Below are 15,472 nucleotides of genomic sequence, written 5' to 3'. Positions count from 1 at the left end.
AAGACAGCGAACAAAGAACATCACTGGAGTCCTGCCCCTCCTCTCCATGACCCCGTGTGTCTCACCACTACAACTCCACTGACTTGCCTAAAATTACATGAGATAAACTTTGATGAAATGGTGAGTCCTAGAGAGCTCATTTCCAGAAACACTTCCCAGGCACTCTAGGGAAAGGATTCTGAATTAAATATCATAACTTGTTTCGTAGATAGCAAAGGCTTAATCAGAAAAAAAAAGGCTGGTGGGAAGCAGGAATTGAGCAATAATAAGATAAGTGCCCCAACACAACCACCAGCCCTTTAAAGAAACAACAGAAATCAAAAGGAGTATGTTTTAAGTGTCCCTTTTTTGATGTGATCCCAGTTGAAGTTTCTCTGATGTGGTTTCATGATGCTACAATGTGCTTGTACCCAGTATGCCTTTTCCTCGTGTGTAAGGTGGAGTTGAGGATATTTTTACCACTGCAAGTAGAACAGGGCTTTCATTTTTCTACTTTAGGTCTTAACGTCCTGGTTGTCCTGACTCTCACAGCTGAAGTTTAGATCCAGGTGTTCCTGGGGCATGGAGTTCCAGATGAAATCCTCACCCCTGGCCAACACATCCCTTGTGAGTGAGCTGAGTTTCCCATGCTCTTTGCAGCTCTGCAGCTCTCTCCACACCTCCCTGCAGTCCTGCTGCAGGGTCCACCAGTGCCCAGAGGGGCTGAGCTCTGGCACGAACGGCCCCCAGCTCCAGCCCTGAATTCTTCACTCCTAGGGATGCAGTTGGGAGCACCAGGGATATACTGCCTGCCTACAGAGCTGGCAACACTTCTGGAGGTGAATCCTCTGTGGCAGGCACCAGCGTCTTCAGGTAGGGATGCTCTACCAGTGCTACAAGAGGACCTGCTTCTTCCGGGCTGTCTACCAGATCCACACCCCAGCTCGGCTTTGCAGCCAGAGATGGTGTTGCAAGGGGTGGTGATCGCTGTCACAAACAGGGAAAACACAAGCTGAATCACTCATGGGGGAGGACGGAGCCTTCCTCCTCCCCCTGCAAACCAGAACTTGATTGTTTAATGTTGTAAGGAAAATAGACAACCTTGAGCTTACTTACACACTCTCACAGGGCTCCCAAAGCGTATCCTGAAGGAGAAGAAGGTCACAAGGTTATCCATCATGTAACCAGCATTTCTAGCATTTTCCAGCCTCCTTGTCTTTGTTGAAGAGTCCCAAGGACTGAACGCTGCCCACACATGGTTGTAGTGGTACCCACCTGCTCTCTTCACCCTCCAGTAGAGCCTTATATGTTGCAATCTCAATATCCAGGGCCAGCTTGACATTCAGCAGCTCCTGGTAATCCCGCAGCATGCAAGCCAGCTCATCCTTGGCCTTCTGGAGGGCATTCTGCAGCTCAACATGCTTCTCCCGGGCATCTTTCAGGGCACAATCCCCACGCTGCTCAGTATCACAAACTGATGTTTGCAGAGAGGACACCTGTCAGGGGAGACACAAGAAGTCCTTACTTTCCCTGTCATCTTTCTTGCCATACTCACCTTTGAAAGAGAAATTCTCGCTTCTTTTGAGAGTCCCAAATTGGGAAGTATTGAGGTTGTTTTTAGGAAAGCCAGATGTTTCCAAAATCAAGTATTAATTCTGAAATACTACAGAAAGGCTGGACGTGTCCCTGTACTGCCAGACTGTGTTTAAGCCTTGTTTCGAGGATACCAATACTTTGTTCTAATTGGAACTAATAATTAAGGTTTTCCATTACTTCCCGTTATAAACTATATAATGAATTAGATGGTCTGAAAATTATACCAGTTTCTATGGGTGCTGAATTACTGGTGAGTCATAATTCTACCCTACTTATTGGATACTTTGAACCTGTGTCAGAAGCATTGTCTCCTGCCAGAATTCTTGCTGGAGCAATTTTAGCAATTTTCCAAGTGGCTGTAGCTAATCCAATGATCTAATTTGGCACAATTAGTTCTTTGCAATAATCAAAATAATCCAGCAGAAAATAGGCCAGCAGATAATTCTTCTTCCCTGCTCGGCACTGGTAAGATCTTCTCTAGGCCAATGGAACCCGTGTGAGTCAATGCTCTTTGATAAAGATTAAAGAAATGCCACAGAGATGTAGAAAACATGACTTGGGATCTCACATCTAGGAGATCCAGTGAGTAAGTATGATCCATCATACCTGCTTCTTTATATTTTGAAGGTCACACTGGCTTCTCTGGATCACAAAGCTCAGCTCTTCAATCTCTTGCTGGTGGGACTTCAGTTCATTGCAATGTCTCCCCTTTGCCTTGTCAAGCTCTTGATACTGATTGTAGGAAAAGAGAGAGGTGGCAATTAGTACAGGCAGCGTATGTAACATAGGAGCCTTGCTTCTGCTTCCAAAGTGAATTAAACTAGCTTTAGAAAAGTCCTCCTGACTTTGCAGCTCCTGAGACTTTCAGCAGCAAATGGAGCTTTCCTCTTGTAGCTTTCACTGTTCAACTCAGCTACAACCTCCACTTTCCCAGCATGACTGAGCCCTGTCCCATTGCACTGTATCTGTTTTGAGGATGTTCTCCTGACTTTGAGACCCCATCCAGTTTAGCAGAATGGAAAATTAGGTCCAGAAGTTCCATAGTGAAGACAGAAAGAAAAAATCACCGCCATTCCACTACTACTTTTAACAGTGAGAGAATTAAGGACATGTCGCTGGATGCTACAACTTACCCTAGTTCTGTACAACGCATCCAGCTCTGCCTTGCTTTTCTGAGCCATGTCCTCATACCAGCACTCAACGCTCCTGAGGATGCCCTTCATGTCCAGGCCACGGCTGTTGTCCATTTTCACAATGACAGAGGTGTCACAGGGACTTCTCTCCAGCTCAGCGGTTTCCTAGAAGCCATGTGAAGTGGCAGTAAGCTGTCCCTGGATTTCTTATCTCACACTCCAATGGAAGTAACACCACCACTGAGAGTTTGTCCTGAGCCACAACCCATGAGTTGAGACTAGATTTGGTCATGCATGCAGCTTGGGGGCAGGGGTTGAGATCTCAAAGTTTTCCTTATCTGGGATTCCCATTGCCTCCCAAAGAGAGCTTGATGGTTTGGTTTAATCAGGCCTAAATAATGTAGACAAGGAGCAGCTGGTAGGAATAGCTGCCATCAAGCAAGGTTGGGACAGGAGCATCCATACCTGAGCAGAAACACATTTCAGGAACTGTATCTCCTGCTTTAGGGTTTCCAGCTTTGCTTCCAGCTCTGCCTTGGTCAGATAGACACTGTCCGCATCCTAAAAGAGTTCCCAGACATTTAGAAGTCAAAATAGTACCTACACAGAGACCTAAGGCAATTTCATTATATCTTTAGAGTAAGAAATTTTGTTTAGGAAATGTAATTGGGAAGCTCAGATAAGCCCTGAACAGCAACAGCTAAGGGTTCCCAAAAGCATACACAATATTTGCTGAGTTCTTGCTTGAAAAACATCATGATTTCGGCATTAGGACTAGCAAGCTGCCAGCTTAGAATGAAATATATTTTCTGTGCTAAAGGGCAGAGGTTTAATGCTCTCTGGCAATACTCTGTGACATGTTTTTCTGCATCCATACTTGTCCAATGACTTTTAACATTCTCAGGACCTGACCCTTGCCTTGCAAGGAACAGATCAGAGGAAACTCCTTGGATCTCTGCATCCAAGCCTTCCATTCATCCAAATTCCTTACCTTCTTCAGTGACACAAACTCGTTCTCAGCAGCTGTGCGTGTGCTCACTTCCTGCTCGTATCTGTTAGGGAAGAGAAGAGCCTGGTTGCTAAGACTGGAGACCTTGTTTGTCTGGGTATTTAGGGGTCAGGGTGCTTTTGGATGTCAGCTTTTTGGGCCTCAGAGAGAAATCTATTGATACAGACAAAAATAAAGGTCCCATTAGACAAGCTGTTTGAGCTCACTGCCCTGGGGATGGTTTCTGCTCACTCACTTGCATCTGAACTCTTCAACAAGCTTCTCCATGTCATTCAGCTCAGACTCCTTCTGCCCCCTCTCATGCAGCAATGAGTCCAGACGCCTCTGCAGGCTGGAAATGAAGTTGTCGAAGACATGCTTGATGTTCTTCTGGGATGGCAGGACCTGCTTTTGGAGGAGGTCCCATTTGGTTGCCAGCGCCCTGTTCTGCTGCTCCAGATGCTGTACCTGCATTCAGAAAGCAAAGCCACCTTCTTCAGGCACATGTTTAAATGCATTGTATGGGGACCAGACAAATGTGGGGGGAACAAGGCATCTTCTCTTCTGAGTCAATGCTCCAGGGGCTCATTATGATTTGAAGGGGACGAGAGGACAAAAGGGGGACGTTGCAATCTTCGTAATCCAAGAATCCTAGAGTATACTGGGTGTGATGCTCTCCTGTTTTCCAAGGAAGCCCTAGGCAGCACAGCCTTTGTGGCAGCTAGAGAAACCATGGAATGTTTAAATAGATCTGCATATCAATTGGCTGATAGTGGAAACCATCATTTAGCGATAGGAGACAATGCAACTTTACAAGGTTTAGCTGCACAGAGAGAAGTCAACAGTGCAGAAGTCAGAAAGATACCTTGGAGGAACAGCTCCCTTCTGCTATTAATAATAAAAACAGATGCAGCTTATTAAAGCACATAAATAGCCAGATTAAAATAACATTATCAGCTAGATCTGCACTTGCCGCTTATGGTACTAGAGCCATGCATGCTAAAAACAGCACAAGGCTTATGTAATCCAGTGAGAGAAAGAGAGGAATCAAAGACCTGAGCACAAAAAGGTTTCCTTCACACTTAAACCTCATCATTCCTTTAAGTCTTGCTTCAGCTCTCACCTTGTCAATCAAAGAGGCAAACTGGTTATTGAGGCTCTTCATCTGCTCTCTCTCCTGCTTTCGGATGTACTGGATTTCGGGGTCGATCTTCACATCAAGAGGCTGTAGCAGGCGTTCGTTGACGTGCACCACAAGAATACCTTCACTTTTGCAGCTCCTGCTGTGGAAGCCTAACTCACGACTCCCACCTTCACTGTTGGCATGGATGCCCCTGCACCTCCAGCCTCCACAGACCCCCTGTGCAAGGCTTCGGCCAGAAGAAATCCATTTACACCCATCTGTGTTTTGGAGGCTTCGACTACTGTGGCTCCAGGCTCCATATCCTCTTCCAAATAGCGCAGCAGAGGGGAAAGCGCTGCTTCGGCAGCGGCTCATGCCACTCGCAGCAGATGACGATGAGAAGAACTTTCTTCCATGATGAGACCTTCCAGCTGACAGCTGCTGGCTCATGCTGGTAGACGTGATGGAGGAGAGGATGCTGGAGGACAGCAGAGCATGCAACTCAAAAAGGTGCCCCTCTGCTCCGACAAGCCTGAGCTCCTCCTTTATACACATCTCAGAAGTGGGGCTTGGTTGCAGATGCAGATGAATAATTTGGGGTTTTCTTGGGGTTTGCGTTGCCTGGCAGCACTTTGTAGGTTTAAATATGCAAAACAATGCATAACACTGAGCATTTGTGAAATCTTATGGAATTTTACTGTTTTTAAATTACTTTGCTTGCATACTCAGCTTGGAGGATCCCATGGGCTGGGTTTTGTGAGGATTCTTCTTTTGTTTTAGTTTGTCCTCCTTCTTTACATTAATTACAGTTTAGCAAATGGCCTTAAGAGTATCTTCCTCTGTCAAGAACAATCTGTAAAGGAATGTTCTGTTGAACAGCAAATTATACGTGATTTTTGCAGTATCTGTTCTTTTCATAGCCACTCCCTTCACAAAGGACAGTACGAGTCCATGAGGCACAGGGAAAGGCAGGCCAGTGCTTGGAAGCTGGGAACCATAGCGTGGACCAGACACGCAAATTTCCTTGCTGTGGTACAAAAGTGCAAAATACTTCTTTTTTTTATAAATAGCCCTCCACACAGCATCCTCAGTTAAAGACCATAACTGGGCAGGACTCATCTCCTCTAACTTTTGATGAAAAGTAACTCTGTGCTGAAAGACAGGCATGTTTGAGATACTGCCCTCCAGAGAGCCTTCCTCTTCTTCACTGAGTCCAAGAAAGTCTAAAGTGACCAGGTCAGACTTGGATGCCCAACTTTTAGAAGAATAAATTAGCATAGCTGTATCTTCTCGTTAATTTTTCAGCTCTGATTGTGTAGAACACATTGAAAAATGAGATATGCATGGAGAAGAAAATAAATAGCCTAGAAAATAGGAAGCTTGGCCACAAGGCTGTTAACTGGATGCTTGTTAATCATTTAATTGGAAACAGTGGTAGGCTTGGCCTTGGTGGGCAGACTATGAATGCACCAGCAACCAGTATCCTGCAAAAATACCTTATTAATACAGCTCCTGTATGGCTACTCTTTGTTACTATCCTTTATATTTGAGCTTGTAATTAAAACCCTTGGGATACCTCAAGGCAAGTAAAAAAGATTTATTGGAGTTGCTTGACAGATGGGGAAGAAAAGGCTGATAGGTTTAATACATTTGCTGGAGTCTCACAATACCTCAGAGGTGGAGCCAAGATTACATTTCTGTCCCTGCGGCTTCTTGCCAAAGTCTCTTTCAAAAGAGAAAGGCAAAGGGTTTCGTTTCAGATGATTTGAAAGAAATGGTTTTCCCCGCTATTACGCCATACTAATCCTTAACTTTTTCAATAGGCTCAAACCTTGGTCAGTTTTTTTGTCAATTAAACATTCAAGCATTTCAAATTCCCAAGAAATTTGATAGTATTTCACTTGCTCATTTCTTTCCTTGCTTTTGCAGGGGTTTTGGTTGGTTGGTTGGTTGGTTTTTTTGTGCTGGGCTCATTGGAGGGTTTTTTCACCACCTTTCGCAAGAAGGCTGACGAAAACAAAAACTGGTTACCACAAACCTTGCTGGTATTCTGTCTCCAAGAGTGGGTGATGCCAAAAGTTTTCTTGTACCTCATTATTTGCAAATGTTCTGTACTGGAACAGCCTGCCCTTAGCCCAGCAAGAGAGATAATTGATGGTATGAAGTAGCTGGAAAGACAAGTAGCTTAATTGCAGGTTCTTGACAGCACTATCAATTACACCTACACACCAAAGAGCAGGAATGATTGAAGTCCTGGGTGTCTCACTTGGCTGCTTAAATACAAGCAGAGTCCATGGCGATCCCAGCTGGAAGAGCAGGATTGGAGCCCAGGAGGAGAGCACTTGGCCTGGAGCTGCTCTGACTCGGTCTTCATTTTGTGCTTCCAGTTTGTCTCTCCTTGGTCTCCCTCTGAATCCCCCCACTGCGTCTGCATGGCCCCCGTGATGAGGTGCCATGATGCTTGATGGTCCTCCTGCACCTTTTGAGCAGGGGTGGGTGATCTCATGGCACTCTGCCTGGCCCTGCTGCTAGCAAGGCTAGCTCCTTGAAAGGAGTTTGGCTCCTTTCAAACAAGAAAGAGTTAGCTCAGAGCTTTTGTTTCCTTGCTGTGGTTACAGCCTACAGGGTCACGGATAGTTTCAAAAGTTTTCCTCCCATAGATACACTTTGATAAGCAAAACTTCTGAACTTGTGTTTTCACACCCGCAGACATAGTGAAAGGTTCATCCATCCGGACCAGCCTCCCCTCTGACTGTGAGTCCCCTGATGACCCTGAGTCCCCAAAAGGCAGATGATGCCACCTGATGCAACCCTTGGGCTGTTCTCAACTGCCCAGCTCAGGCTGTAGTTTAGAGGACCACAAGGTCAGCTCTGCCTTCCTCTCCCAACTTGCTGCAAAAGACAAAGATTTTATGTGTCATTTGACAGCAGGGAGTCTCCAGGGTTAAGATAAACCAGATCTTCTCCACTTTCTTCCATCCAGTTGATGGAATTCAGTGTATTCATGGCAGAGCAATTGTGTTTGCTGCAGTTCCCTTTAAGGAGAGGGAGGGTTGTTATGTCTATGTGGGCACCAGGGGTGTAGCTCCCAGGGTAATCACAGCTCATTAATTTACCTCTAATCACCAGGAATTTTGGAAAAAGGCCCAGCAATGAAAATTGGAGGCCCACAATTTTCATGGTGCTACAATGTAGCCCTGACTGATTTCACAGCCTTTTGCCAAAGTAAATCAGGAGGGAACTTTTTGTTCTGGCCACATCTGCACAGCCAAGAAGGCTCAAGCCCAAAACTCCATCAGTCAGAGAGAGAGTGGGAGAGCTGGCACAAAGACCAGCTCTACAACACTGTGGTACAACTTTTTTCTCCCACTAGGTGGTGGTATCTAATGCATCTTGAGCATCCCGGTCCACATGGGTTCTTGGTTGGGATCTTGGTGGTGACATGAGCCTGTTCACACCTCGTTCAAAGCTCAGAAACCTCTCAGGATACCACTAGCAAAAGCCAGCTCACAGCTGTAGAGGGCAATATTTAGAAGCCAGGACAGCATGGGACCAACAAGGTCCTCGGGCCTTGCGAGATGGCAAGGTTTCATATGGATTTGTACTCTGAGGTTGACTATGAGCCTGGGCTGTTTTGTGAAATATGTGTGCATCCAGTAATGCACCTCTAGCAGAAAAACAACACTGAGCTAGAGAGTTACCACCAGCTTTAATGACAACTGACCTACTGTCATCTTCTTCACCACCTTGGTGTCCTCCCCTCATACCTGAAATCCTGCTCATCATGTCAATACTCTTGGAGGCTCAAGCTGTGCCAGGCACAGGGTGTCAGTAGATACCTTCTTTCAGTGTTACATCCTGAGCATGTTTACAGTGTTGTGATGACTGATAATACATGCCCCAAGACATTAACTGACATTAATCTGAAGGCCCCATCTTCTTCAAAAACCTTTTTCTCAGCCCCTGAACCTCAAAAATCAAAATGTCTCTGGGCACAGCCTTAGGCAGTCTATCTTGTGGCATTTTTCATAAAAAATGCATGGGCAATATCTAATTGACATAAGCAACTTAGTGTTGAGTCCACAAGAAATCAGCAGTGGACATGGCTCCATGCTCCCCACATTGACACTGCACCTCTTTTAGCCACTTTCTATGCTTGGCACATGCTGTGGTGGTGGTGGAAAGAAAATCATCTGCTTGATCATCCCAGTTCAAATCTGTATGGTCCGAAGACCTGAAACTCAGCTTTGGTCTTAACAGAGCCAAATACACAAACTCCTTACAGATACAAGCAGGAGTTGGACCACATAACTGCTGAATCAAAGGAACAGCAATAATTAAGCTCTTTAAAAATATTATATTTTTAGACAACGGAAATCCTGGGCCAGATTTTTCACTCCTACTTAAAAAGGGATAGTTTTATATGGAAGGAGGTGGCAGAACACTCATCTCCAGAAACTGGAGATATGATTACAGCTTAGCTGACAAGCAGAACAGGTTTTGATATACCCTTCCAAACCATTCCTTCACTAAATTACCCCAGCACTTAAGGCTATGTACTACCAGTGGGTAAACAGTACTTAAAACAACTTAGTGGAAATGCTGATCAAGCCCCTCGTACGAGTTGGGGGTTAGCAAGCTCTTTTCTAAGCTGGTCTCCCAGGCTCCTGTTACAGTCGAGTGAAACAGATGGTTTGTCTGATCTCCAGCAGGTGATTCATCCCATACTAAGGTAGATGCACAAATTAGGTCTTTTGAATTGCCTCCAGAAGTGCCTATTTCTCTCCATTGACTCTACCTTCTTCCTTTTTGACCTTTCACTCTACAAAACAGATCAGTAAAAAACCCACAGACCTGACCACAGTGTTCGTATTAATTCTTTCTTTCTTCTGATTAGAGATTAAAAGCTGTAGGCACCCTGTGTACGTAATTAATTTAACAGTGAAACTAAAGCCCAACAATACTTGGTAGTGTGCCTTTCACACTTCCTTTCAGTTCCAGAAGTTACCTTTCACAGCTTCCACATTTTATTGTAAGAGGGGAGGCTTTGTCTTGATTAAAAAGTCTTACCTAATCTCTTAGATTAAAAAAATTGGGTTGTGACGATGCAGTTTATTTATCCCTTGGATCCTGAAGAACTGAACTGTTTCAGTGAGTGATGTAAAAGCAGCCATTAACAGGGTGAATAAACTGTCTCAGCTGTTGGAGGGTAGCTCTGCATGGCATTTTGCAAGTCAAGGTAGACTCACACCACCCACACGCTGAGCCTGTGGGATGCAAGCCAGTGCAGATGAAAACCCGGGCTTATCTCAGCAGGGTTTGCTAACACAATCTCCAGATTTCACTACGACAGCTGACTGCTTCACAACTTGCGTAGGGCTTTCTGCATTTGATGAGGGCAGCGATAACCTAGTTTTGACTGAAATACAGTGTCTAGACCTCTGCACACACAGGGTACTCATAACTGCTTCCAGACTATGCTATAAAGGTTTGATTTATCCCTTTGTGGCTCCCCATCAACCTTCTCTAGTTGTTTTCGTGGCTCTATTTGCAAATGGGTCTCCACAGTGGATGGGTCTCCACTCCAAGCTGAGTATCTCGCTCCCCACTGGCTGCCACCCCCAGGACTCTTCACAGTTGGATTTCTTTGAAAAACAGTTAAGAGGATCCTACCTTCCCTCTGACTGTGGAAAAGACATGAAATATTCCTGATGAGCTTTAAACGAGACTTGAGGGGGGAGCGAGATAATATCAGGCTTGCCCGTGACAAGCTGTGGGATGACACGCCAAGGTTAGAGGGATGGGGTGCTAGCAAGGGCCTCAGCCTGTTGCTCTGAGACGTGCTGGGTGCACTGCAGCACACTTGAAGTCTTACGGAGATGAGCCAGGGGCTCCTGAGGTAATAGGAGCCAAGAGGGAAACACCAAGGAAATACCTCAAAGGAATTAAGGTGTTCCTCTAAGAAGGTGACACGGCCGACAGCCCAGCTGAAGCGCCTCTACACCAATGCACGCAGCACGGGCAACAAACAGGAGGAGTTGGAAGCCACCGTGCTGCTAGAAAGCCACGACCAAGTTGCCATTACTGAAACTTGGTGGGATGAAGCCCATGACTGGAGTGCGGCTATCGATGGCCACCGGCTGTTCAGAAGGGACAGGCAAGGAAGGAGGGGTGGAGGGGTTGCCCTCTACATCAAGAAATGGATGGAGCGTGAAGAGCTGTCTCTGAAGAATAGCCACGAGCAGGTTGAAAGCTTATGGGTAAGAATCAGAGACCGAGGCAACAAAGGGAACCTTGAGGTCGGTGTCTACTACAGGCCGCCCGATCAAGGGGAGCCTGTTGATGAAGCCTTCTTCCTCCAGCTACAGGAGGCTTCAGGCTCGCAGGCTCTCGTCCTGCTGGGGGACTTCAACCACCCCGACATCTGCTGGAAAAGTAGCACGGCGAGCTGTAGGCAATCCAGGAGACTCCTGGAGTGCATGGAGGGTAACTTCTTAAGCAGGTAATAGACAGTGCAAAAGCTCTCGAACCCCAGGGATAAGATCAGGAAAGGAGGGCAAGAGACCAGCATGGATGAGTCGAGACCTGCTGGGCAAACTAAAGGGCAAGAAGGAAATGCACAGGTGGTGGAAGCAGGGACAGGTATCCTGGGAAGAGTATAGGGACGCTGCCCGGTTGGGTAGGGATGGGGTCAGGACGACCAAGGCACGGCTGGAGCTGAACTGGGCAAGGGACACAAAGAATAATAGGGGTGTGTCAGCCAGAAAAGGAAGGTCAAGGAAAGCGTACCCTCCCTGATGAACACAACTGGCAAACTGGTGACAATGGAGAAGGAGAAGGCCGAGGTACTCAACTCCTTTGCCTCACTCTTCACTTCCCACACCTCTCGAGTGGATGGACTGCAAGACAGGGACTGGGGGAACAAAATCCCTCACAGTGTAAGAGATCAGGTTCGTGACCACCTGAGGAACCGGAATATACATAAATCTATGGGACCTGACGAGATGCATCCCTGAGTCCTGAGGGAATTGGCTGATGTAGTTGCCAAGCCGCTCTCCGTGACATTTGAAAAGCCACGGCAGTCAGGTGAAGTCCCTGGTGACTGGAAAAAAGGAAACGTTGCACCCGTTTTTAAACAGGGTAGAAAGGAGGACCCGGGGAACTACCGACCTGTCAGCCTCACCTCCGTGCCTGGGAAGATCATGGAACGGATCCTCCTAGAAGCGATGCTAAGGCACATGGAGGACAGGGAGGGGATTCGAGAGAGCCAGCATGGCTTCACCAAGGGCAAGTCCTGCCTGACCAACGTAATGGCCTTCTATGATGGAGTGACTACAGCAGTGGAAAGGGAAGAGCTACGGATGCTGTCTATCTGGACTTCTGTAAGGCCTTTGAGACGGTCCCCCACGACATCCTTCTCTGAATTGGAGAGATACAGATTTGATGGATGGACTGTTCAGTGGGTGAGGAATCGGTTGGATGGTCGCATCCAGAGAGTAGTGGTCAATGGCTCAACGTCCAAATGGAGATCAGTGATGAGTGGTGTCTCTCAGGGGTCTGTACCAGGACCAGTACTGTTTAATATCTCCATCAATGACATAGAGGGATCAAGTGCACCCTCAGCAAGTTTGCCGACGACACCGAGCTGTGTGGTGCGGCTGACACACCAGAGGGACGGGATGCCATCCAGAGGGACCTGGACAAGCTCGAGTAGTGGGCCCATGTGAACCTCATGAGGTTCAACAAGGCCAAGTGCAAGGTCCTGCACATGGGTTGGGGCAATCCCAAGCACAACTACAGGCTGGCGGATGAAGGGATCGAGAGCAGGCCTGCGGAGAACGACTTGGGGGTACTGATGGATGAAAAACTGGACGTGAGCCGGCAACGTGCGCTTGCAGCTCAGAAAGCCAACCATCTCCTGGGCTGCATCCAAAGCAGCGTGGCCAGCAGGTCGAGGGAGGGGATCCTGCCCCTCTGCCACGCTCTGGTGAAACCCCCCTGGAGCACTGCGTCCAGCTCGGGGGCCCCCAATGTAAGAAGGGCATGGACCTGTTGGAGCGGGTCCAGAGGAGGCCACGAAAATGATCCGAGGGCTGGAGCACCTCTCCTAGGAGGAAAGGCCGAGAGCTGGGGTTGTTCAGCCTGGAGAAGAGAAGGCTCCAGGGAGACCTTATTGCGGCCTTTCAATATACGAAGGGGGCTAGAGGAAAGATGGGGACGGACTTTTTAGTAGGGCCTGCAGCGACAGGACAAGGGGTAACGGTTTTAAACTAAAAGAGGGGAGATTCAGGCTAGATATCAGGAAGAAAGGTTTTACGCTGAGGGTGGTGAGACAGTGGCACGGGTTGCCCAGAGAGGGGGTGGATGCCCCATCCCTGGAAACATTCAAGGCCAGGCTGGACAGGGCTCGGAGCAACCTGATCTGGTTGAAGCTGTCCCTGCTCATGGCAGGGGGGTTGGACTGGATGAGCTTTAAAGGTCCCTTCCAACCCAAACTATTCTGTGGTTCTATTCTATGATAGCATTGTGACACTCCAGTTATCCAAGAGGAGTGTTGCTAAATTAAGGTGACACAGTTGCATTGAGCTTCTTGAACAAACTTTTCCAGTAATCTCAGCTGCTCTGCTCTTCATTAGAACTTTTGATTGGACTTAAAGGAGGTTCTGTGAGAAATTTAGAAAACATCTTGCTTCCTCTGCATAGAAGTGACCATTGAATAAGATGTTGGCCAAAAAAGGCTTACTTGGGTACATACTGTCCAACTTTGATTTGGGACTCCAGGGGGAAAAAACGGGACTAGAAGCAAGGTAAGGATGCAGTGTTTTTCATAGACTTTCTGCTCCTTTCTTTATCTGCAACTGCAATGCTAACAAAATCTATGTGGATGATTTGATCTGTCTCCTGGTTATTTAATGAGTGACTCCTGGAGGGCATGATGGAACTGAGATGTGGCCATGTGTCCTGGTTGACTTGCTAGATGAGACCAATAGGACTTGTCCCCTGAAACCCATTTTCACAGCAGATGTTCAGGGTTTGCCCCCCCCCAACAGACATTCTTTTGTAAACACCTTCTTTCACTTTTTCACTAATTTTCTGTTGAGGTTAGATCAGAAATCTATAAACGGGTTTATATTTTTAAATACTTCATTCAAAAATCCCATCATACACATTAGAGTCGTGTCCTCCCATAGACCAATACACACACAACAACAGACGTGGTTTCAAGCTTTTAGTTGCAAAAGACAAAGGTTCCAAAGAGCCTGAGTCGAAGCGCTCGGAGAAAGGCGAGGGAAACAATAGCAACTATCACAATATTGTCATAAAACAGAGGTGTGTGGTTGGGGAATTCAGGGGATGGCTGTGCAGGGAGAAGAGAGCTACGGACTATGTGCGACACGTTCAGAGCAGTGGTGACTCAGTGTGGGCAGGAAGGCCACCCTTGCATCCAATAGAAAGGGGAAGGCCTTCTCCCCATTCCACTGGCAGATTTTTACATGAAAATATTACTTGTGGGAAGCATCGCCAGAAGGACCTGAGCCATTTCCATAGCCAGACCTGTAACCACGCCTTTGAGAAGTCCACCCTCCCTCAGAGGTACATTCTACAGTCCCATCTCCGGGGCTGTATCCCCCAGCTCCACAGCTCCCTCCCCCAAAACCCCCTTCCCCTCCAGAGTGACCTCCACCCCCCAACCCATACCCTCCACTGCCAGACCTGCAGATACGACCACAGCTTGCTCCCCCACCTCCAGAGAATGAACTTCCTCCACCTCCAGAGATGGAGCCTCCACTGCCAGAGCTGCCTCCTCCTCCATACCCTGAGCCTTCTCCTCCATAACCTGATCCTCCTCCTCCTCCAGACATGGACCCGCCACTGCCAGAGCTCGATCCTCCATGACCTGAGCTTCCTCCTCCTCCACCTCCAGACATGGAGCCTCTCCTGCCAGAGCTGCTGCCACTGCCAGAGCTCAGGCCTCCACTGTGAGGACTGCATCGGCCACTGCCAGAGCTGGATCCCCATCCTCCAGAGCTGTGGCCACCTCCAGACATGGAGCCTCCACTGCCCGAGCTTCCTCCTCCTCCATACCCTGAGCCTCCTCCTCCTCCTCCTCCACAGATGGACCCGCCACTGCCAGAGCTCAATCCTCCACTGCCCGAGCTTCCTCCTCCTCCGTACCCTGAGCCTCCTCCTCCTCCAGACATGGACCCGCCACTGCCAGAGCTCGATCCTCCACTGCCCGAGCTTCCTCCTCCTCCGTACCCTGAGCCTCCTCCTCCTCCAGACATGGACTCGCCACTGCCAGAGCTCGATCCTCCATGACCTGAGCTTCCTCCTCCTCCCCCTCCAGACATGGAGCCTCTCCTGCCAGAGCTGCTGCCACTGCCAGAGCTCAGGCCTCCACTGTGAGGACTGCATCGGCCACTGCCAGAGCTGGATCCCCATCCTCCAGAGCTGTGGCCACCTCCAGACATGGAGCCTCCACTGCCCGAGCTTCCTCCTCCTCCATACCCTGAGCCTCCTCCTCCTCCTCCTCCACAGATGGACCCGCCACTGCCAGAGCTCGATCCTCCATGACCTGAGCTTCCTCCTCCTCCACCTCCAGACATGGAGCCTCTCCTGCCAGAGCTGCTGCCACTGCCAGAGCTCAGGCCT

The 15,472-nt window shown here is 48.0% G+C and overlaps 1 protein-coding gene across 1 annotated transcript; it reads right to left on the bottom strand.

The window, feature by feature from the left end:
• Positions 1-494: 494 nt before the first annotated feature.
• Positions 495-15,137, bottom strand: LOC140644356 (keratin, type II cytoskeletal 7-like). Its single transcript, XM_072847088.1, is given in 13 exon segments — positions 495-588; positions 918-966; positions 1,096-1,124; positions 1,255-1,475; positions 2,182-2,307; positions 2,709-2,873; positions 3,174-3,269; positions 3,700-3,760; positions 3,953-4,164; positions 4,820-5,000; positions 5,037-5,329; positions 5,331-5,374; positions 14,996-15,137. Coding segments are annotated over 13 exon segments (1,713 nt in total).
• Positions 15,138-15,472: the final 335 nt, after the last annotated feature.

Source organism: Ciconia boyciana, chromosome 27 (genome assembly GCF_034638445.1).
Source record: "Ciconia boyciana chromosome 27, ASM3463844v1, whole genome shotgun sequence".
Lineage (NCBI taxonomy): Eukaryota > Metazoa > Chordata > Aves > Ciconiiformes > Ciconiidae > Ciconia > Ciconia boyciana.
The sequence above is the reverse complement of the archived record's forward strand: the minus strand, read 5'-3'. Positions and strand labels throughout refer to the sequence as shown.